The 22,934-nt window shown below is 49.3% G+C and overlaps 1 protein-coding gene and 1 non-coding gene across 5 annotated transcripts in view; one reads left to right on the top strand and one right to left on the bottom strand.

The window, feature by feature from the left end:
* Positions 1-22,934, bottom strand: part of LOC139054161 (glutamate receptor ionotropic, delta-2-like) — a 105,763-nt gene that overhangs the window by 58,954 nt on the left and 23,875 nt on the right. For 2 of the 4 annotated variants that reach the window (XM_070530791.1, XM_070530792.1), the window contains exon 2: positions 11,181-11,281. In XM_070530791.1, coding sequence (XP_070386892.1) covers positions 11,181-11,281 — 101 coding nt within the window. Of the gene's footprint in view, positions 1-11,180; positions 11,282-15,789; positions 15,879-18,546; positions 18,651-22,934 lie in introns of those variants that run through there. The other 2 variants (XM_070530793.1, XM_070530790.1) reach the window with 2 other exon arrangements.
* Positions 16,875-16,947, top strand: TRNAS-CGA (transfer RNA serine (anticodon CGA)). The gene has a single exon. It is a non-coding gene; the product is annotated as a tRNA-Ser (tRNA).

Genomic DNA, 22,934 nt, shown 5'->3' with positions numbered 1-22,934 from the left:
GTTGGGCTGCTAAGCACGAGGTCGCGGGATCGAATCCCGGCCACGGCGGTCGCATTCCGATGGGGGCGAAATGCGAGAACACCCGTGTACTCAGGTTTAGATACATGTTAAAGAACCCCAGGTGGTCCAAATTTCCGGAGTCCGCCACTACGGCGTGGCTCATAATCAGGAAATGGTTTTGGCACCTAAAGCCCCATAATTTCATTGAAGCAGTCAACACACTTCCCTAGTGCGCTCCAAGTGTTTGCTTTGGGCTGAACGGGCGATGTCTAGATAGCCGATGGACGCTTAAAAATGGTCCCTGAATTTCTGGTTACATGTTGATATTGTTACGCGTGGAAAGACACAGACGAAAGAGGATATATTCACAGGCTATTTACACTGGAGCCAAGCAGCCAGGCCGACACTCGCTCGCGCCCAGGGCACTGACCAACTTCGTCGTTCTACCGGCAGCTCGTCGCTTGAGCATCACTCGATGATATCCGTAATACTACCCCCCCCCCCCCCCCGGTAGCAAAAGCGCCGTCACGGTGCTGTTAAATATCCAAGGCGCGTGGAGAGTTGTAGGGCTTGAGTCTGGCGACGGGCACAATGTCTGTGGTTGTCACAGCGGAGGACGTAGTGGGCGTGGTTAGAACGATTTAATAGGTGACATCGGTCACTTTGCGAAGCACACTATATGGGCCTGTGTAACCGGAAAGCACTTTTTCACAAAGGCCAACTTTATGCGATGGTGACCAAAGCAACACCAAGGTACCGGGCACAAAATGGACATACGGTGACGGAGGTCGTAGCGTTGCTTCTGTTTGTCTTGAGACACTTGTAGACGAGCGCGCCCAAGTTGGCGAGCATGGACAGCATGGGCGATTGCATCATGGGCCTAATAGCTAGTTGAAGCTGTGGCGAACGGAAGTACAGTGTCCAGTGGTAGCGTCGGCTCGCGGACATACAAGAGGTAAATGGGGAAAAGCCAGCAGTTTCGAGACGGGATGAGTTGTACGCAGAGGTAATGTAAGGTAGAGCCGGGTCCCAGTCACGGTGGTCGTCTGAAACGTATTTGGATAGCATGTTTGTAAGGGTGCGGTTCAAACGCTCAGTGAGGCCGTTCGTTTGGGGGTGGTAGGAGGTGGTAAATTTATGCTGTATTGAGCAGGCACGCATGATTTCGTCGGTGACATTGGCCAAAAACGTACGGCCACGGTCTGTTAGCAATTGACGCGGAGCACCATGAATCAAAATGATATCATGTAAGAGGAAGTTCGCAACATCAGTTGCGCAACTGGTCGGAAGAACGCGGGTTACGGCGTAGCGGGTCGCGTAGTCCGCCGCGACTGCAACCCACTTGTTTCCTGATGCAGATTCCGGTAATGGGCCGAGAATGTCTAAGCCGACACGATGGAAGGGCTCGACAGGAATGTCGAGCGGCTGCTGGTAACCAGCGGGGAGCTGGGAAGGCTTCTTGTGTCGTTGGCAAAGTTCACAAGCGGCGACGTAACGTCGTACGGAACGGGCAAGGCCCAGCCAGAAAAAACGGCGACGTACATGGTCATAGGTTCGAGATACGCCGAGGCGTCCTGCCGTTGGTGCGTCGTGAAGCTCTTCTAGAACGGTTGAGCGGAGGTGTTTATGTATGACAAGTAGGAACTCAGAGCCGTCCGGATGAAGGTTACGACGGTAGAGAGTACCGTCGCGGAGGACGAAGAGGCGTAGAGTGGCGTCGGCCGGAGAGTGTTCAAAACGGTCGATGAGTGCTTTGATGTGGGCGTCACGGCGTTGCTCGTCGGCGAAATGAAGCAGCTGTAATATAGAGAATACACAAGAAGCACTGGCATGCTGTCAGCATCTTGGTGCAGGTGGCCAGGTTTGTACAACACGGAATATGAAAATTCTTGTAGCCTCAAAGCCCATCGACCAAGCCGGCCTGTAGGATCATTTAGCGATGAGAGCCAGCAGAGTGCATTACGGTCAGTGACTATGGAAAAAGGGCGACCGTAAAGGTAAGAGCGGAACTTTGCAACCACCCAGACAACAGCAAGGCATTCTCATTCGTTAATGGAATAGTTGCGTTCCGATATGGTGCTAGGAGGCGGCTCGCATAAGCAATAGAGTGTTTTAGTTGAGCGTCTTTACGGTACGCTCCGCTCCGGGTTGCCCCGCTAAGCCAAAGCGGAGCGGCGGGCGATTTTCACGTTTTAGTCGTTTAGCGTATCGGAGCGGACCTTTCGTAGTTGCAGCGCCCTCTGGCCAAATTCAGGGTTATGAAAGAACATAAAAAACAAATTTGTCATGTTTACAGAATAAAACGCATGTATATAACTTCTTTGTTAATTAAGTATCTAAACGTGCACTTGTAATGCAATATCGGTCCATTTTATTGAGTGGAAAATAAAGCATCGACTTCGCGAACGCCACGTGATAGTCAACGATGTTGCATTCTGCATCCAATCCAATCCTTTCTGACGCCAATGCGCCTGCGACGCTTTTGTTCACACTTCCTTGGAGAACAAGTTGGGATTGCGTTAGGCAAGTTATTTAGCGCTCGCACTAGTGATGCCGCCGAGAAGTGTGCTGGAGGACACCTTTCTCATGTCCACTTTGAAGTGGTCAGAGATAGAAGATTTTTTGTGCCAGGAAGTGTTCCAGTACACGCGCCGAGACCCGCTGTCACTGCATGGCTATACCTCGACATCGATGGCATGGAAAGCGGGCAATTCCGCGCGTACTTTCGCTTCGAGCAACATGATGTGCGAAGGCTGCAGCGAGCATTGCAACGGCCTGAAGTTGAGTCGACGCCGCGGTGTGTCAGCGTTCCAGGAGTTGAGAGCCTCTGCCTAACGCTGCGGCGGCTAGCACATGCGAACAGGCTGCGGGAATTGAAGCTGCTCTTCGGGCGCCATTATTCAGAGATTTCTTCAGCCACCAATGCTGTGCTCGCACACATTGAGAGCACGTTCGGCCACCTCCTGCGAGATATCAACAATCATTTTTGGCTCGACCTTGCTGAACTGGAAGACTTTTTCCCAGGTATGCAATCAACTGCTTGGCAGGGTGCGCTCGTGCTCAGCTGTATCACGTTTACTCGCATACCGTGAATTCCAAAGGGGCGCCGCCCCACAATTGCTGGGGCTTCGTCGACGGGACAACGCGGGCCATTTGCCGTCCATCGAAGGATCAGAAGGTCTTTTCGGGGCACAAACGTTTTCATGCCCTTAAATACCAGTCCATCATGTGCCCCAATTGGATTATCTGACGGCCCACACGTGGGCAGTCGACATGATGCAGGCAAGTTAACGATTTTGATGATTTGTATTACGCACAGCCAATCGCTACATGCTGTGACTCAAACACATGCGTAATGCAGTCACATCCGTGCGAGACAAGGCACGACTTGATGACTAGTTCCTTTGTTGAAACTGCTTCAGCGGCACTTGTTCAACTGCAACTCATCTTACGAGTGACCTCGTGAGACAAATGTCCCCATGTGGTGATACGATTGTCAACGCGGTTGTGAAAAAGGCATGGTAAAATTTAGTAAGGTCGAAATTGTGAAACAGTGACGTGTCCTAATTAACATTCTAATGCTATAAGCCAGTTTTGTTTGTTATTGTGCAACATGTTTTCAGTTTAAATTTACAATAGGAATTATACCTATGAAGATAGCATCATTACTATAGAAGCAATGGAAATACCTGTTTGATTGTCAAGTAATTATGAAGGAACCTTGTTCTTTAATAGAGTTCCGTGAACTAGCCTTGTTGCATGAAGGAAGTGTGCATCTGAACATTCACACTAGGCAGCTTTCTCAACGAGTGTACATCGTTATTGACAAGCCAGCTACTGTGCGCAGGTTGCAATATACTCATCAGTGATATCCTGTAGTAAAATGTGTTCGTATATTTTCAGGTATCCTCCGAAATAGCAGGACTTACCAAAAGCTTGAAAATCTTGTCAGAGGGCGCAGCTTTTGTCTTTATGGTGATCCCGCTTATCCCTTGCGACCTCTGCTGCTGAAACCTTATGGCGGAACTAGCATAACCTTGCCGCATTATGCTTTAACAAGGAAATGAGCACCGTGAGACAATCAGTCGAATGGGGTTTTGGAAAAATGGCAGGCCTGTTTGCATTCCTGGATTTTCGAAAGAATCAGAAGGTGAACGGACAAAATGTTTCTCGGATGTACAAAGCTGGTGCTATGCTTGCAAATCGTCACACCTGTATGTACAGTTCACAGGTCTCGCAGCATTTTGGGGTTTAACCCCCACAGCTGGAGGCTTATTTGAGGCCACAAGACTCAGTCACACAGTGAAAGCACTTTATTTAAAAAGGCTAGCAATTTGCACTATCTTGCAATATCTTGCACTATTGCGTTATCTCCGGGATCGACCCACGTATGGAAAGCTTTTGCTTGCCGCAACGACAGGAAAATTTCCTTGGACGGTACCGGTGTACAGTTTCGCTGTCAAAGAAAGAAAGAAACAAAGAGAAAGGAATAGTTGCAATTCTACGGTCCTTCACAGAGCCTCCCACGGTCTTCAGTTCGTGCATCGTGGACTCGCCTGCAATAAGTTCATGCGCTCTCGTTTCTTTTCTCTGGCTCAGTACAATTAAGGGACTCAAATGCTGGAAAACAGCCATGATTCAGTGGGTCACACACTCGATGCGGGTTATTCAGAATTCTAGTACTAAAGTGAAACAACTAACAAATACTCCGTCAGTAAAAACAGCAATTATTTCTGAATAATATTTCTTTTAAATGCTTCCCATCAAATTAAACTGTTCCATCTTCATTACACCCTTGTTTAGACAGCGCCAGCTATCTACTGAGCATTCCTATACTGCTGAAAGTTATTTCGTCAAATATATGTATAGCTGCCATCTCATCAACAGGATTTCGATTCGCCCACTGCTGGTCATATTCGATTTTTATGCAGTCTTTCCCCTGCGCCTAGCCAATGGTAGGCAACTTGGTGCGATAAAGGCGCGTATGCGCGGTGCTGTCAATCATGTTTCTGCGTCAGGCAGGTATGGAAACACTTAAAATACGTCGCATAGACAGAGCACGCCTGCTAGCGTAGATACGGCAAATCAGCCACACACACATCGTAGATTACGAAGAGCTCTCGAAAAGAATGCCACGTCTGTTATCATCCTAGCAGATGGCCTCGTGACCCGCCTCCTAAATCTGGCCGCACTACAAAGATTCGCACGCATTCTTCCCTTATGTGCTGTTCACTATCGCGTTCCGCGCAGACGTCTCAAAGGTCACCAAATATAAGTTACCACAATAACAAGCAACTGTCCGCGTTTACTAAAAAAATAGGATCAGCAGGAGCACACATTGGATTTCCATATGGCGAGGACTTCGGCAGTCCTCCCATTATCCTTGCTTTCACTGAAGTGCGAGAACGTTGATGCCGAGATAGTCATATTTACCTGCACGCGGGGCCTGACTCGCTTCTGTCACCTACAGGAGTACCTGAGAGCCTTCAACAAGGTACTATGGAACCTGGGCTTTCAGCTCAGAGAAGATCCACGGAGCCAGCTCGGGGACGTCAGCGTCGCGACGGTGTAAGCGTTTGCAAGAAGATCCCGTATTGCACAAAATGCCAAAGCGACCAGGAAGCAGCCACCGCCCTCTTGCGCTGCCTGCTCAGAGTGCACCGATGCATCGTCTCGGTGGAGATTAACTACGCCATGGTGAACGCTGGCATGCTCGCCGAAGCCATGGAATCTTCGCCGAGTTTGGAAAGCCTCACACTCTTCGGTATCGCAAGCGATCAGCCAAAGCTATTCGAGGAGTTGGCCCGGTCGGCCGCCAAACCCTGCTCTCAGGAATGCAGGGCGTATTCAAGTTACCTCAAGGCTACGAGCACTCCTTGGACAGCATGAAGATTCCCGTCCGCTTGCTGGAACAATGGGGTGCCCGACTGACGTCGCTAGACGTAGCGGAGCTGGAAATGAGCCCGCTCACGTCGAGGAAGCTCGTCGAAGCTCTCATTGCGAACCACACCATCACGGACGTCGCCGTCGTAGACTGCGTCTTCGATTCCGGTCCGTTGGACTGGTGGTCGCCATCGTTCGAGGACTATCTGCTAAAGGAAAACGCAACGCTCAGGAAGCTGACGCTGAGAGGGCGGCACTTCGATGACGAATCCGCCTGGTCGGAGGACCTAGCCGAAGCCATCTCGGATATGACGACCCTGCAAGAACTAGACGCGCAATGGCTCGGCACGGGCCATTACTGCAAACAGTTCGTCACGGAAGTCTCGGGCAACCGCTTCCTGCGCTGTCTGACGCTGCGGCTTAGCGCGATGGACGACGTAGCGATGGCACTGCGACGGCGCGAAAACGTCGAGACCGCCGACGATCGATCCTGGATCTCGTCGCTGAAGGAAAACGACTCGCTGCAGAAGTTGGACCTGGACGTCTCGTGGTCCACCACCGAAAGCTGCTGCCTCTTACTTGGAGCTCTCGCGAACAAGCAGTGCCTTCAAAGCGTCACGCTGCGCGATCTTCCGGATGTCGACAGGCTGGAAGAAGTCTGCAGCGCGATACGTAACAGCGGACTTGTCCACAGTGCCTGCATCGCGGGACATTGCGTTGAGCGCCAAGATACGCCAACGCTTTCCGACTTTCCCGAGGTGAAAGGCGTCATTGTATTTCTAAGGCGCTCCGAAGACGCCGCGCGTGTGCAGCGCTTCTTCCATTGCCTTGTGGCTTGCAACGGCATCTCATCACTTCGCGTGTGCCTAAATTACTTCGACGCAAGTTTTTACGCAACACTGGCCACTTACATAAAAGGCGCGTTCATGCTCAAGAAAATCCGGCTGGACATCGATGTTCACATCAGTGACGAACGTCACGATGGGCCTGTGGCTATCTCCGACTTGTGCACGGCACTCTGTTCGAATTTAGGCCTTACCAAGATAAGGTTGGAGTGGTTGGCACATTTACGTGACCACGACTGTCAAGCGCTCGCTGACACCGTCTTCGGCAACCGACGCCTTCACGTGCTCACCCTCAATCTCGCAGCAGACGATAACAGAGCAGTCTTCCTGCGCCATCTCTTACCATAATTTCACCGAAATTTCACCCTGCTTCGCCTAAAAGTTCCCGTCTGCGTGAAACCTTACGCCAACACGTTCGCAGTCCAGGACATCGTTCGACGCAACTGCAGCCTCGTTGAGCGAGCGACCAGGTTCGTGTTGGGAGACCAGGATCCCTACTGCGCATGCGCCGTGGAGCTCGTTTCGGAGCACCCGAAGCTCGTGGACAATGTTCGACGCAGGGCGGCACTGAGCGACGAGGCCGCGGCCGTGGCCTTGATCCGAGCAGCCCTGCGGCGTCCGTGCCTCACCGACGTGCACGAATTCATGCGGTTGATCGGCGTCGTCCAGAGACGAGTCGTGTGCCACGCCCGAGAGGACGGCGTCACGCAGTTCGACAAACTGAACCACGAGTGCTGGCTGCACATTCGCCGGTACCTGACTGTAGCCGACGCGGTGGGACCCTGACATGCCCGTTCACCTCCGTACGACGCACACTACTGGTGTAATGTCATTCCATGATCTTCTTCCATGAACGCCCTCCAGGCAACCCCTGCTCCAGGGAAAGCCTTTACAATCGTGAAAGTGTATGGCGTTCAAGGCGTTGCATCCACTGCCGCTCGGTCTCGCGCTATACCACGAGTGGCACACGCAATCTTCACTGCCCGAACTCATGCTGAACCGGCATGGTACAGGCTGCCCTCTGGCGAGCGCAGCGAACAGCTGTCCTCCACGAAGACTGAACTGAGTGATTCACGTGCGGTAGCGGTGCAGGTGCCGGCATGTCGAACTGGTTAATTAGGTGTTATATGGATAAGGCTGAACGCGTTCCATCGGGCTGTAGCCGTGACTGATGCTATATCTTGTTCACAAAGTGCAGGTGAATCAAACGGGCCTATAATCTATTGCAGGTCAAGATGCATGCACGTCAGTCCACTGCTGCACGGTACACTCTTACACTCTAAGAACAGTTTACACCCTTTGGCTTGCCCCTTCTGCCACACAAAAATAATCGTCATCTGCCTGGATGCGTTTCCTTTCTTTATCGCTGCGAGCCCGGAACTTTCCAGTAACGAACGGCACGCGCGTTATCAGCATAGAACAGTTTACACCCTTTGGAGTGCCTCTTCTGATAACGCGCGTGCCATTCGTCACTGGAAAGTTCCGGGCTTGCAGCGATAAAGAAAGGAAACGCATCAAGGCAGATGACGATTATTTTTGTGTGGCAGAAGGGGCACACTCTAAGAACAGTTTACACCCTTTGGCTTGCCCCTTCTGCCACACAAAAATAATCGTCATCTGCCTTGATGCGTTTCCTTTCTTTATCGCTGCGAGCCCGGAACTTTCCAGTAACGAACGGCACGCGCGTTATCAGCATAGAACAGTTTACACCCTTTGGAGTGCCCCTTGTGATAACGCGCGTGCCGTTCGTCACTGGAAAGTTCCGGGCTTGCAGCGATAAAGAAAGGAAACGCATCAAGGCAGATGACGATTATTTTTGTGTGGCAGAAGGGGCAAGCCAAAGGGTGTAAACTGTTCTTAGAGTGCAAGCCAAAGGGTGTAAACTGTTCTTAGAGTGTAGGCAAAGTTACACCCTTTGGCTTGCCCCTTCTGCCACACAACAACAATCGTTATCTGTCTTGATGCGTTTCCTTTCTTTAACGCTGCGAGCCCGGAACTTTCCAGTAACGAACGTGATTACCGACGATTAACGATTACCGACCATCCGGTAATCCGCTCAAACCGCCCCGGTTTGCCGGAATAGAGGACACGCTAAAAGTCTCTATTGTTGGCGTGGCTTGCGGTAGCTGCAGCTTTCGAAGCTCTTCCTTTATGACTGATCGCCAGTGGCGTAGCAACAGGCGGGGGGCCGTGGGCCCCGGGTGCACGGGTGCACGGGGCAAGGAGGAGGGGGGGGGCGTCATATACGTCTGAAGACACCCGAAAATTGGCGATATCCTCGCCTTCCTCGACTACACCCGAGGGGGGAGGGGTGACAGAAGAGCTAAGGGCCCCGGGTGCCAGACGACCTAGCTGCGCCACTGCTGATCGCACCAGTTCTCTTAGCGCTTCCGTGTTACAGCCTGGGCCTGCGGACAGGAGGTCGGCTGGTTACGTTACGTTACGTTACAATTGTAGTGGTGGGCGCTATGCTGCAGCGCCTTCTCTATGCTCGTCTCTCCGGTGCAAAACTCAGCAACACCGGGTGGTGGGTTGCGGACGAGTCCTGCAAACGCCAGGTGACGTAATTTCTTCTCTTCGGTCATGTTTGGACCAGCGCGCTTGAAGAGGCGGGACATGTCCTCGATACACACCGACACTCTTGTTAGCGCGCTGGTTTCTGGCTTGTAGAGTGTGCTCTCCCTTCTCTCGCCGATCGGTGCTGCCATACGTGCCAAGCAAATGTCGCCGAAATTCTTCCCACGAAGATAGTGCCGCATGGTGGTTCCCGTACCATGTCCTCGCTGACTCTTCTAACTCGAATTACACGTGGCGAAGCTTCCGTGTCTCGACCCAGCCGTCGAAACCTGCGACTCGCTCGAAGTGTTCTAACCAGTCTTCCACATCTTCGAGCGTGGCACCTGGAAGGACTCGGGCGTGCATCGTTGGTACACGACGAGCTGGGACGATGCCACCGCGCTGGTCATGGTTTCACCGTCGCTGCAGTAACCGTTGTCTGCACTGCTGCAGCAACAGCAAGCGGTCGGAACACGGGCGGGTCTCCTCGGAGAGGCGGCGGCTTGTGCGCTGGTGTAGTGGATTCGGTTCTGTGGGTTCCTATCGCTGAGGGTCGGGGCTCCGCTCTCTCTCACGAACCGGGGACTTCCAGTCATCCCCTCACTTCCACCAGGAAAACAATACTCTTCAATGAAGCACACTAGGCAAACTGGTCTATTGTGGGCGAACTTGTACCCTCGAGACTAAAGCATCCACACAACTTACAAGAGTTGACGGGAGCCTATTCAACGGTGAACCACGTCTCCACACCGAACACGCGCCCCGAAGACCAGGAGCCACGCTGTGACTTCTCATTGGACGGGGGGGAGTCGGAAGCTGCCGTGTGCGCCTGCACGAGGGACACTCGCTGTGTCGCCATGCGCGAGGCGTTGATGGTGCTCTTCTAATGGCGATGCGATGAGCAATGCCTAGAGGCCTTAGCAAATGAGGCGCTTGGAAGCGTACCTCGCGGGAGTTCTCGTAACGGCATTGGTACAGTATCCGCCTCCCACGTGGAATGCGTGGTAAAATCTCTTCAGATTTTACGCACTTTTCAGCGATGACGACGTCATAAACCTTATTACTATCATTCGAAATATTTGCTGAAAGTCACAACACTAGCTGGACTGTCAGGGTAAGATATTTTTTTTAAATTTAGTTGCTTTGTACATTGTGTTGATACCAGAGAGAGAGTGAGAAACGCTTTATTGGAAGGCATACATTTTTGCCGCCACATGCGACTCTGCATGCGGAGTGGGAGGGAGATTAAGATATTGCAGAGTAGAGAGGAAAAAAGGCGAATAAGTATAAATATAAAATGAGCCTAGTAAGCCTAGTAAGGATACTTACCGGTGAGACAGTGACAAAAAATTCCAACTTTTCGATATAATAAAGTGAACCTTCTTTAAAGCATTCCAAGAAGGCCAATTTCTTAGGGGTATCGGAGCAATAAATCCAAGGACCGCCGCCGTTTTGAAGGGCAAGGCATAGGACCTAACATGCCACGTAACGTTAGTGGAGCGTGACTAATCGTGTCCATTTGACGCTCAAAACAAAATCTTTCGTTGCGGTGCGCGGGGCTTCGAGTAATGTGTGTTCCTCTATCTCTGAACTTTGATACCAAAATACTTGTACGCTTTCTGTTCACACTGACAGCGACGCGGCGAATGCACGGCGGCGCCCGCCTCTTTTTCGCTCCATGTAGCGCAACGTTGTTAGTCGTATGCCGCCGCTTCTTCTTCTCTTCTGCGAAGTTCGCTCCATGTGCTCCAGGCTTAAAGTAGCTTAGCCGCTTGTAACCTGCTCGTTATCTGCTGCAGCGCGTTAACACTGCTGCTCCTGGGGTATTGACAAGCAAGCTTCTGTTGCTGTGGCTATAGAGACCGACTGACTCGAGCAAACTGTCGACGAACTCACCTGATATTTAGGGAGGCCGTTACGTTGTCCATGACCGAGGCCGACAATCCGTAGATACCGGTTTTGCCGTTCCTCTCGTAGTACATGATAAAGGGGGGAAACTGCAGGGGATGGCAGGGTAACGAAAGTGAGTCTACAGCACAATAACACTTATTACTGGTGGGCATGAGAGCTGTTTGTATGAGAGACAATTAAGAATATGCAGTAGTAACAGCTGGGCGCTTTATTCTGACGCACAAATTCTGCCACAGCCGGTGAAAGTTGAACGGACATCTTAAATGAACCAACCGCTCAAGAGACGAGAAGAGATCAATTTTATCGCGAAGATAAAAAAAAGAAATGAAGGAGCAGCAGTAATAGAGACGGCAGACAACCGAGTCGAGGCGATGCAAAATGTAATATCGTAGCCGCAGACGCCTACCGTTACGCACCGTGGCTTCATCACGCGGTGCCAACAGCTCCGTCTTGCGCGGCGCCAATTTAAGTGTTTCGATTTTGGATGATGATCGATAGGCCCATTGCGCCCGCACGTGATCAAGCAAAATAGAGCGAAACACCAGAGATCAATTTAAAACAAAAAAGCAACCGTCCCTATATTTATAGTATGCGCATGAGAAAGGGGTGTGCACGGGAAGCCAACATGCACGAGAAGCATCGCGTGTATGAGGTTACTTCTATTACGAAGACGAGAGTCCACCTGTAAAACTCTCTGGACTTGTTTTGGGATTTGGAAAGCATGACTGCACCCATCCTTGCTTGACTGCGCTCAAAGTTGAGTGTCCTGAGACAGACGTAAGACGTAAGAGATGAGTTACGTAAGACAGGCTCCTTTTATAATCAAACACAGCTACAAGCTTTAAGTACAATGCAAAGCTGTATAGACTATACGCGCCTGTAAAGTACGGCAACGTTAGGAAAATCTACACTCTTAAGATACGCAACTGGGATGAGTAAACTGATCTATCTATCTATCTATCTATCTATCTATCTATCTATCTATCTATCTATCTATCTATCTATCTATCTATCTATCTATCTATCTATCTATCTATCTATCTATCTATCTATCTGTCCGCGCGCGCGCGCGTGTGCGTGCGTGTGTGCGTGCGTGTGTGTGCGTGCGCGCGTGTGTGTGTGTGTGTGTGTGTGTGTGTGTGTGTGTGTGTGTGTGTGTGTGTGTGTGTGTGTGTGTGTGTGTGTGTGTGTGTGTGTGTGTGTGTGTTCGAAGTTCTCAAATAATTACGGCGTTTGCGTTTCATACGTGCCGCGTTTCCTTTCCTGGCCGATGGAAGTCCCTGACACATTGTATCCGTTACGTGGTTTCATTTTAAGGACTGCATGAAATGTCATGTTCTTTCTGAAATTTGCCTTTGTCGCACTTTTGTTTTGCATGTGCTGCAACTCTTTCGATTCAGCAGCTCTAAATAACCAGCTTGCACAATATCTCGTAGGTCGAGTAGCCTGCCGTTACATTGCGGATACATACGTTTTAAAACGCTGCGCTCGCTATATAGAACATGGTCTGATCTATGCGTATAGAAGGTGTAACTTTTATCTCTACTTCGAAATCAATCCAGCGCTGATAATAGCTGCACCACTATAATATGCTCCTCGTCATCTACTTCTGTGACCGCGTTGGCCAGCGATCTTCTGCAGCAGATTGTACATGATGAGCTGATAGAAAAATTTGTGGATCTCGGCTCTGACAGGACTGCATGGTCACATGGACTAAATCATACGTCTCTAACAGAATGCAGTTTGTCGACATCAAGAGTGCAAAATTACGGAGTCTAATCATAATGTCAGGTGTTCCGTGTAGCTTTGTGCTTTCCCCCGGTTCTATTTTAGTGATAAAATAATTACGTTGCAGATACGGTATCGCGCAACTTAACAGTTCACTTTTTCGCATACAACTCTCTGATGTATTGCAAAGTAGCGCGTTGCTAATTTCACGGCGCGCCTAATTCGGCACTACTTACGGTGAGCGACTGTTCCAATTGGTTGGGAAAGAATATCAACTATAGGAAATTTTTCTATGTTAGACTAGTAAAGAAACCTAAGGACATATTCTCCTTTCATTGCGATATATAAATAGAAATGAGCCAACACATGCACAGCATATTGAATAATTAGGCATTACAACATCGCATATTCTCAGTTAAAGCGCACATTAATAACTTCTGAAGAGCAGCAGAAAAGAAATATGGAAGTTAAGAACCAAATTAGAGTGTACCATCTCCAAAATACAAACTGACAACACATTTAACTCTCGTTTAGCCTACATCATAAGGTTAGGGAAGCTTCTTGTGAGACCGGTCAGTGATACATTAGGTTGGTAAGTAGATGACGAAAAGAGAGTAGTCAGGTTTATTTTTTCGAGGAATAGACTCACGGACTGGCTATGTGATACGTTGGTCGAACTTAAAGGGACTGACAACCAATTTTCATGGTACCCATTTTTTTAGTGCAATGGAAAGCTTACCGGTCAGAGTGTCTAATCATGCAGTAGTAACGCGGAAAACGCCGTGGAACATTTTTATAAGAATTTTTCCATCTGCAGTGAAGATGTAGTCGATTCCTGCATGAAGCATGCTGAAAACGCTGATAGGTGAGCGCGATAGCAATTATACGCCGGCATTAGTGGGAGGCAGACGACAAGTGCGGCCGTAACTCTGAGGAAGTATTATTTTATTGTCAAGTCGATGTTCCTTCGAGTCATGTTTTCCGAAATCTTAAAGTATTTCTGCGCTAATAGCTCTGTGTTTTCGTGGTTTCCTGTCCAACTGCTTTGGTGTTTAACCAGTCAAAACGAAACGAATAGGATCGAAAAAGAAACGACGCTATTGTACTTAGAGAGAAGGGTTTTCCCGCCGCCTCACTCCAAGCTAAGCAGGCCGCATGCGGTCAGTCAGGCTCAGACGCTTGCAAACGAACTCCTACCCAAATCCGACGTCCCTTAACAGCATATATCCCGAGATTTATCCGAATTGTTCTTGCGTGGCTTCTGGTGAGGAAGCTACGTTGCCTCATATGCTCTGGGAGGGCGGGTCGCTGGGCCCGAAGTTCACTAAGGAAGAGTGGTACGCGCTCCTGCGTCTTTGACGCGCTCCGTCTTTGAGGACCAAATCCTGGCCGTCCAGCGCGTACGCGATTGGGCCGGCAGCCTAGACCTGTCAGTCCCGTCGTGGGATTAGCCGGGTGCGCGTTTTATCACGTTTTGCTGGACCCAATAAAAGTTTATTCACTCGCTCTCTTACTCACTTTTACACGTGATACTCAATTCAGCCTGCTGCCTTAGCCATGCGTGCGCTTTTGATTTCAGAAGCATAGAATAAAGCGCGAGTGCCTAATAATATACCAAGTGCAATTTTAAACAACAATTATGCTGTACTTAATAACAATCGACTTACGTGCGGTAATCCCATATACTACATCCGAAGTACCAAGGCTTCACCGCCAGGCCACGCCACTTACTAGGTTTTGAGACTTTCTTCGCCAATTTAAAATTATAATTCCTACTTACATCACGAGCAGTGTGCTCGATTTTGTCACTATAAATCATGGTCATTTCATTTCCACTAATGTCTCACAACACATTCTCGGCCAGTTGTCAGTGCCTTTAATTTGACTGTACTTTCGAATAGGACTCGGCTAGCGGGGTCAAAACTGCATGAGTTGCTAAATAGGCATCGTTTCAAATTTAAATTCCGAACTTCACTTATAATAATGGTCACTTAGAGGTAACCATACAGGACAAGTTATGTCCATAATTCCGCGAATGAATCTGCCGAGGTGGTCACACTTCCCCATAACAATGAAAGCTTCTACTTAATGCATAAAGTAGAGCAAGTTGTCTTGAGCATTTTTGACATATTTATGGCGCTGAAGAAACGGCAATCCAAAACAAGAAGGCAAGGTAAGCGCCGTTCCTGTACTTTTTTTACTGTATTTCTGCTACGGCGCCAGGTCTGCGATCTTAGGAAAACGCGCACTGAGACGCTCCCCCGAGTCCGCTGCCCGACTAATGTCATGACGGTTTGGTCTATGAACTTGTCGATACTGTAGATACTGGCAACTTCACTGGAGTGCAAAGGGAGCGGTAAGCAGCACATTATAAAAACTATGACATATGATCATGTTTATGTTATGAATTAATGCACTGGATTAAAAAAAGGAGCAGCGGGAAATCGCACGCTGAGAACACCGATAAACATACAGTGCGACGCAAATCCAGAAATAATATCGAAATATTGCAGAATTTAGAAGAAAAAGATGATTGAATCGTCGCGACGGCACATCACAGTCCCCGTAGGCGTCGAAGTCTCTCAAATGAAATTATTTTTGAACAGCTCTGATAGCGCCCACGCAACAATGGTTGCTTGTATACTGTCAAATGCTCATATTCTGCGGCATATAAAGCTCATGGCACGGCGCGAAAACGCTCACGCGGCGAAAGCGAAACAGTGCGTCGACAAGCATGCAGACGCGCAGTCGGTCGCTGCAAATCTGTGCGATCGCTGCATCGAGGCTTCGTTCTATTACGCTCCATTTAGTTATACAAACACTATAAGAACATATTTCACATAGTTTGCTCTCAGCGTTTACCTACCTTTCACGCAAGAAGCCGGTTCGGGAGACTCCATCACGGCGACCGCGTGCAGTGGCGTTCACTGTACGTTTTCGGTGAAGAGATAGCGTCTGTAAACGTTTGTGTGCTTTCAGTTTACCCAAGATTACTATTTAGACAGTAAAAAACTTCTCTTGTGCCGAAAGTAATTACAGAAATGTCCTGGAGAGCTCGCGCGGGGTGGTTTCAGTGAGCGCTGACCACGAAACCTATAAGGAGCGCGCCGCGTGATCCCTCATACTACGCCAGCGAGGCGCTTCCGACAGATGGCGACTCCGTAACTCCTCGCCGCCAATGGCGAAAGCGTGAGAAGAAAAGCGCAGTGCCGCGCAAGACGGGCTTTGAGGCGACGATGGCTACGAGATGGCACCACAGTAGCACGCGTCGTCTGTTCACCGATGACGCCACCGATACCATGTATGGAAATAAAGCGCCGCATGAGCGGAGGTCTGTCTGCGGCGACTGCTGTGAATCGCACCCACGCGTCACCCAATGCGCTGCCTGTCGCGATCTCCAGATTAGCGATGCAGTGGCACCACACTTCGCTCCGTTTACAACGTGCCGCACGAGACAGTTGTCCCCGCCAGCCAATGTATCGTAAATGAAAACATGTATATAGCTGCGCTCAAATTTCGCATTAGGGAGTATCGTAATCTTCGGTTATTTTTTTTATTGCAACGCGCTTCTTGCGCAAGTGACCGAGTTATCATTTATTCTGAATCTCTCATATATACTTTTGTTTTGCATGGCTCTGATTTTTTTTTTCCTTACATGTTCTTTACATAGCATCTGATGCGCGACTGCTAATTTACGTAGTGTGTAGCGACATTGCAAGGTCAGAATGTTTGTAACTTTGGAACGCGGTCACATCACAAAGTTAATGAAGTTCACGTTCTCGTGAAGTTATAATCACAATCACAAAGTTAATGAATCACGTTCTCGTGACGCCTGCGGCAAAAAAAACGTTCCACGTCCGCCGCCAAGGTCTGTGAGTGGTGGCGCTGGCTAACACTCCCAGGGTTCTACTAGGACACATAAATACCCAAGAAAGTGGATGGGAAAACGACGCCGCGGTAGCTCAATTGGTAGAGCATCGCACGCGAAATGCGAAGGTTGTGGGTTCGGTTCCCACCTGCGGCAAGTTGTTTTTTTCATCCACTCTAATTTCCATTACTTTATCGTTTCTTTATTTCATTTATGAAGCACAAGTAATTTCCCCTATGTTGTCCTTGGTGTCAGTGTTTGTTGGCTTCTTATGATGTGACTAATAAAATCGGGCCCCTCGGTTAACCCCCTTTCTTCTCGTTCAAAGTTAATGAAGGAAATACATAAGAATGAGCGACCTTTCCACTTATTGATTATGGGTGTTAAAAAGGAAGGAAATCAATCTCCTGCAGGGTAAGTATTTCGCCGGTGTGTTACTGAGAGGACTTATTTTGAGCAGGTTTATGCGGTACGGGAGTCATCTGACCCTAGTCTTCGATTTGCACGAAAGCGGTAGCTGGTGAAATCTCTTTCTGACAATCTGTTAACCTTGAAAATTGTAGCAAATGGCTTGCACAGAACAAGAATGAGATAATCTGAACTGTTCGATGTTAAATTAGGTAACCTACATACGGATCTGGAAGACACTAAAGCCAAGGAAAACAAGCGGGATATGGAACCTGAAGTACAGTAAAGCGATGCCCTGAGGTAAGGATTGCATTGTCGCAGCGCAACCCAGTAATGAGGCGAAGCCTGCTGACGCAACTACTATGATGTAGTACTGACAAGTATTATACAATTTGCTCTCACAAATACTCTATTCGCACAAGTGTGAGATGTCCCTTTTCTACGTCAGCAGGGTTGTAAACGCTTGAGAGAAACAAAGTGGCAAAATTTTAGAAACAAGACACCGGATTCGTATCGAGCCCTTCGTACACAAAAATTGTTCGTAAGAAACGAATTGTTTATATGTTACGAACAGTTGGCGAAACGATGAGATTACCATTCAATGGCATGCGATTAGTACGAACGTATTGGGATTTCACATCAAGGATTTGTTACATTTTCACCGCCTGCAGGCATTGCTGGTTCACACGCAGTGAACCAGGAATGGCGAAATGTCTGGCGAAGAGCAGGTGTCGTAAATAGTTGCTAGATATGAAACCTAAAAATGCCACAAATTTCCCGCAGTTGCATCCGAACTAAATTCTTTCTGCCAGCCGACTAGTTAGGCCAAGAACAGTGGGCGTGGTTACTGCGTCACTGCAGCGCACGCACGACACTCTCTTAAAACAACAGAAACTGTCACTGTTTAGCAACTTAGTACATATAAAAAACACAAGCGTCACTACACTCTTTTTTTAAATAAATCTTCTAACAGAGTTTCAACAAATCGCATGGCGCATACCGCGCAATTCAGCCTGTTACTCACTCGACAAATCACTCTGTCAAGCCGGCTAACAAATGCACTCACAACATTATTACTTATTCACTGTAGGGATCACGTTGCGCTTGAGAAATTGAAGCCAAGCAACAAATAAGTCGCGTCCGCTTAGCCAGAAAGCTTAAGTCTATATCACCACTTTCAATATGTCCGTCCCCAAGTTCTAACAAACGCACTGGCATTGCAGTCAGTCCCATCCCGAACTGGAGGCGTTTCGGAACTGGAACGCCAGTGTATTTCGTACGTTTCTCATTGACTCTCCGTTAATATTCTAGAGTGCCCAGCACTCGTGCCTTAACAACCAGCCTTACCGGAAGAGAGGAAACCGTTAACGTTACGTTGTCGTACCGTCCCATATCGCTTCTGAAGGTTCACGGAGAAGAGCAGCTGGCGTACCGAAGCGCCCTCCTTTCTATCCCAGCTCCGACAAGGTCAGATTAAGTGTTCTACTTCAGCAATCCAGTGCGAAGCCAGTCCGCATGCGCACTCGCTAGTCCGGTAACGTGGGTCGTCAGCTGCGATTCCCTATTTTATATTGGGACCACCGAGACGACGTCGTCGTTACGGAACGACGGAGTGCGCCGCCTCTTCATTGTTCTGTACAGAAGCTTGCAGGCCGCGCGTGTTTGCTTTGGACGCAGCCGTTCAAACAGCAAAGACGGCGACGGCTATTCACGCGCTCAAGATGGCCGCTAGCGATTGCAAGGGCACGTATGCCTTTCTCGGAGATCCAGACATCTTGCCCCACAGTGCAAACAGGCGAGCTGTGTTGTCTGCATCGCAAAGCCCCCGTGCCAGCCGGCTTGTTCTTCTTCTGTCTCTCTTTTTTTTATTATTATAATCATCCTTTATCGCACTTAGGGGTCAACAGCAGCCCGTGCTCATCGCTGCATGCAGTCATAAACGGAAAGCAGAAGCACGCGTCAGGCACATACGATTACGGTAGAAATGGATCGGCACATTTCTGTGTGCGCGCACCTGGGTGGGTTTTCGAGCGGCAAGAGCAACTCGAGCATGACAACAGATGAGCAGTGCGATTGCCTTGGGTTCCATGGCATGTCGCGAAGATGGAAGTGTCCTTCCCAATGGGGCTGTATGCTGTTCAGGCAGTGCTCGAGGGCCCCGTAGATCCTTGTCGCGGAGTCTACAGTCATTGTTCACTCCAGTGTTGAGATGGCCGGTACATAAGCCATGCCTTCTGTCTTCGTTGTTTGCGATTAGCCTCAGATTGAAATCGAGGATACATTGAAACCGTGTGCGTAACGTATACAGGTAAACCGTCGCGCGGAGCCATTGCGATACCGCGGCGGATCCATGTGTGAGAGGCGCGTGAGCGAGGGAACGTTTTACGTTCAATCAAAACTTATGCGCATCAGAAATTCTTAAAGGTCATGCACGATTTTCAGTAAACATTGTATCAACTCCCGTGGCTGCCGGAATACTTATAGGACATGCTAATCACTCTGGCAAAAATACTGAATTAAATTATGGGGTTTTACGTGCCAAAACCACGATCTGATTGAGGCACGCCGTAATGGGGGGAACCCGGATTAATTTTGACCACCTGCGGTTTTTTAACGTGCACATGAATGTAAGTACACGGGTGTTTTTTGCATTTCGCCCCCATCGAGATGCGGCCGCCGTGGCCGGCCTTTGATCCCGCGACCTCGTGCTTAGCAGCGCAACACCAAAGCCAGTAAGCAACCACGGCGGGTTGGCAAAAATACTCCTTCCACCATTTAGTTACACGATGTATGCATGTTCTCGCGCCCATGTCCGAATCTACCGTTGATTTCTCAAACATAACTTCCACGCTCAACTCACGCGACGTGACGTGGCATTATAGGCGGCTTGCAGCTGCGCCTCTTGTTGCGGTGCTTGCTCAACGACACCATGGTGTGCTCAGACGGTTTGGCGGTGACATCGTATACGGCGCGACGCCAACAATGCGATCGATGCTCGAAAATACAAAGAGCTTTGGAAACAGCGGACCCAGATCTACCCTACAGTTGCGTCTAGAGAGAAGAATCCGAATCTGTGATTTGCGCGCGTGCATTGTTTCTGATACTACAATACTTCTTGGCCGCGCTTAAGCAGCTTTGCGCGCGATATCTCTAAAAAAGTATCGTGTCGTTCATCGCACTGACGCGCTCTTGTTCTAGCTTCGCCTTCTCCGGAGCATTCCCACAAGGGATGCCCGTTTGCAGGGTGCCTACGCGGGGCGGAAGGAAGCCAGCGCACAAAGCTCGTCGCGGCCACCACATCTGGGAGACGACGCGCGCTCGCGGATCGGCACGAACGGACGAACAAGTTAGTTTTCGGCCGGAGCATGCATATACGGCCGCGCTAAAACTGCGTCCCGTCTCCGCCCACGAAGTATGCAGGAGCGCGGTGTCGAAGGAGCAGCCCACGACAGCTCCCCGCCAAGTGCGAAGCGATACCGCATGCAGGCGTCGTGCGCAGCGAAGACCCCAAAGCCGCCGCTCGTCCGACACCGGCCGTACACGCGTCTGCGGGCTGCGCACGCGACACCTCTGCGCGCGCACGGCTGGGGCTGCTCGCTTTTTATCTTTGCCGAGATAAATGTCGGGCGACCGGGCCATTGGTCATTCAGACGTCCGGCGCGGCGGCGGCGATGCGTCACTGTCAGATGCGTTCATTTGCGGCGGCGGCCCGCGCGCGCGCCCGCGGAAGCCTCCATCAATTTGGCGGCGCGCGGGAAGAGAAACGGGCTGCGCACGCACGGCGCGCGAGATCCTGCAAATGCCTCATTTCTAGTCATGCCAAAAATGGATGGCCGCCGCAGGTCGCATGCACCCGGAGTGCGTACAACTTCATATGCATGCCGCCTCCGAGCGGATGGCCACTGACGCAGCCTGTCTCCTCTTTAGTGCACCGTTAATCGATCAATGCGTCTCTATTGGGCCGGACCGCGCCACTTTGAACTTTAATGACCGGCCCCAATTTTGATTCGAAGCATGAGTCCCTTCGCGGCCCGCGTAGGCAATGTTTACCCGCTCGCGCGCGCGGTTCCCGTCTTGTCACGGGGGCGACCCGAGGGCGGGCGCGGCGCTCTTCCGCGCGCTCGTTCTGCCTCGGACGTTCGCCGGCCGGGCTCCTCCACTCGGCAACGGGAATAGCATTAGCAGGCGGCACGACGGCTGCCTACTAAGCCCGGGAAAGGAAGGCTCGGAGCTCGGCACGACAAAGCCATTCTAGCGCTCGTGATCGCAATTTTGTCTCACTAACTATATACTCTATTCAGGAAAGCTTTGATAACTTCCTTCTTTTCGCCCACTAAAGCGGTAAACTTTGTGTGCGTAAAGCACTGTCGCCGAAAGTCCATGTAAGCGCTAGTGCGTTTCGTGTTCTTGAAATAAACTGGTAATTTTTAGCTTTGCATCTAGGCAGCGGAAGCTTGGTATATGGCGGAAGCTTTGCTGAGAATACCCGCAATGTATATGGGATATTACAAATCGAGGCAGGAAGTCGTTTCAGCAGCCGCGCCATTTCTGAGCCAAGGTACCGCAGTACTGTGTGCTACTGTCGATTGCACTCGGGTACGGAGAGGATCTTAATTGTACACTGACCAGCTCCTTAGCACGGTCAGTGATTGTAGGCGCTTGACTCACGCGGTGAACCACGCCACACGAGAGTGCCTGGATTTAGGAGAATTTCATTCATTCATTCATTCATTCATTCATTCATTCATTCATTCATTCATTCATTCATTCATTCTCAGTCATTTCACAATGCAAACGATTTCATGAAAGATCATAGCAGGAAGGTCACCTACGTAAGTATTGTACTACAGGAATTGCAAGAAGGAAAAACGTATTCATATCACAAATACATTAAACACGTAAGAGGCCGTAATTGACAGGTATACATCGTATACCGCGTACATGCAACATGAAAGTCAGTGATGCAAAATTAAACTATTCTACCAACGCTGACATCTGTCTATCATTCCTGTGCAACATACATATTATTAAAGAGGATAATTGGGCAGCTCACGGGAACAACCAACATACCATCACGTGCGTGAAAAGCACACAAAAACGTAGCAAGGATACAAAGCAAGAAAGGAAAATGGAACAGGAAGGAAAATGACCACTAACTTGTATTGTGTGCACGTTTCAAAAAGTAACCTAAACGAGTGAGTGGTCATGGCGTGGTAGGTTTCGTGTTAGCATATATATGAAATAAGCCCTTCGCATATCACTGTTAATCCGTTCATGCAATAATTGAAACAAAAACTTTACCATCATGAATGACAAGGAATCAAATATTTCGAACTACATTAAAACAAACATTTATGGTGGACCAGGAATAGGCCGGTCGTTACCGTAACCGAACTTCATATATAACTCTTTCTCACGCAATGACAAAAAAGTACCTGAAGGCGTTCATTACAGAAGCTTCCAACTTATTTCATTCAGCAGTCACAAAAGGGAAAAATTAGCATTTAAAGCATGTTGAATTGGCAGTGAATTCGTGAAGAATGGTCATGGCATGGTAGCTACCATGCTAACACAAGACCTAGGTCTTGTGTTAGCATATGAAATAAGCCTGGACGTACCACTGTTAATCTGATCATGCAATAATTGAAACAAACTTTAATCGTAATAACTTTCCTGTATCTTGTGTAATTAGTATATAGGCTGGGCTAAGTACGTCTGTTGGAGAATCAGTTCGC

Source organism: Dermacentor albipictus, chromosome 1 (assembly GCF_038994185.2).
Source record: "Dermacentor albipictus isolate Rhodes 1998 colony chromosome 1, USDA_Dalb.pri_finalv2, whole genome shotgun sequence".
NCBI classification, from domain to species: Eukaryota; Metazoa; Arthropoda; class Arachnida; order Ixodida; family Ixodidae; genus Dermacentor; species Dermacentor albipictus.
The sequence above is the reverse complement of the archived record's forward strand: the minus strand, read 5'-3'. Positions and strand labels throughout refer to the sequence as shown.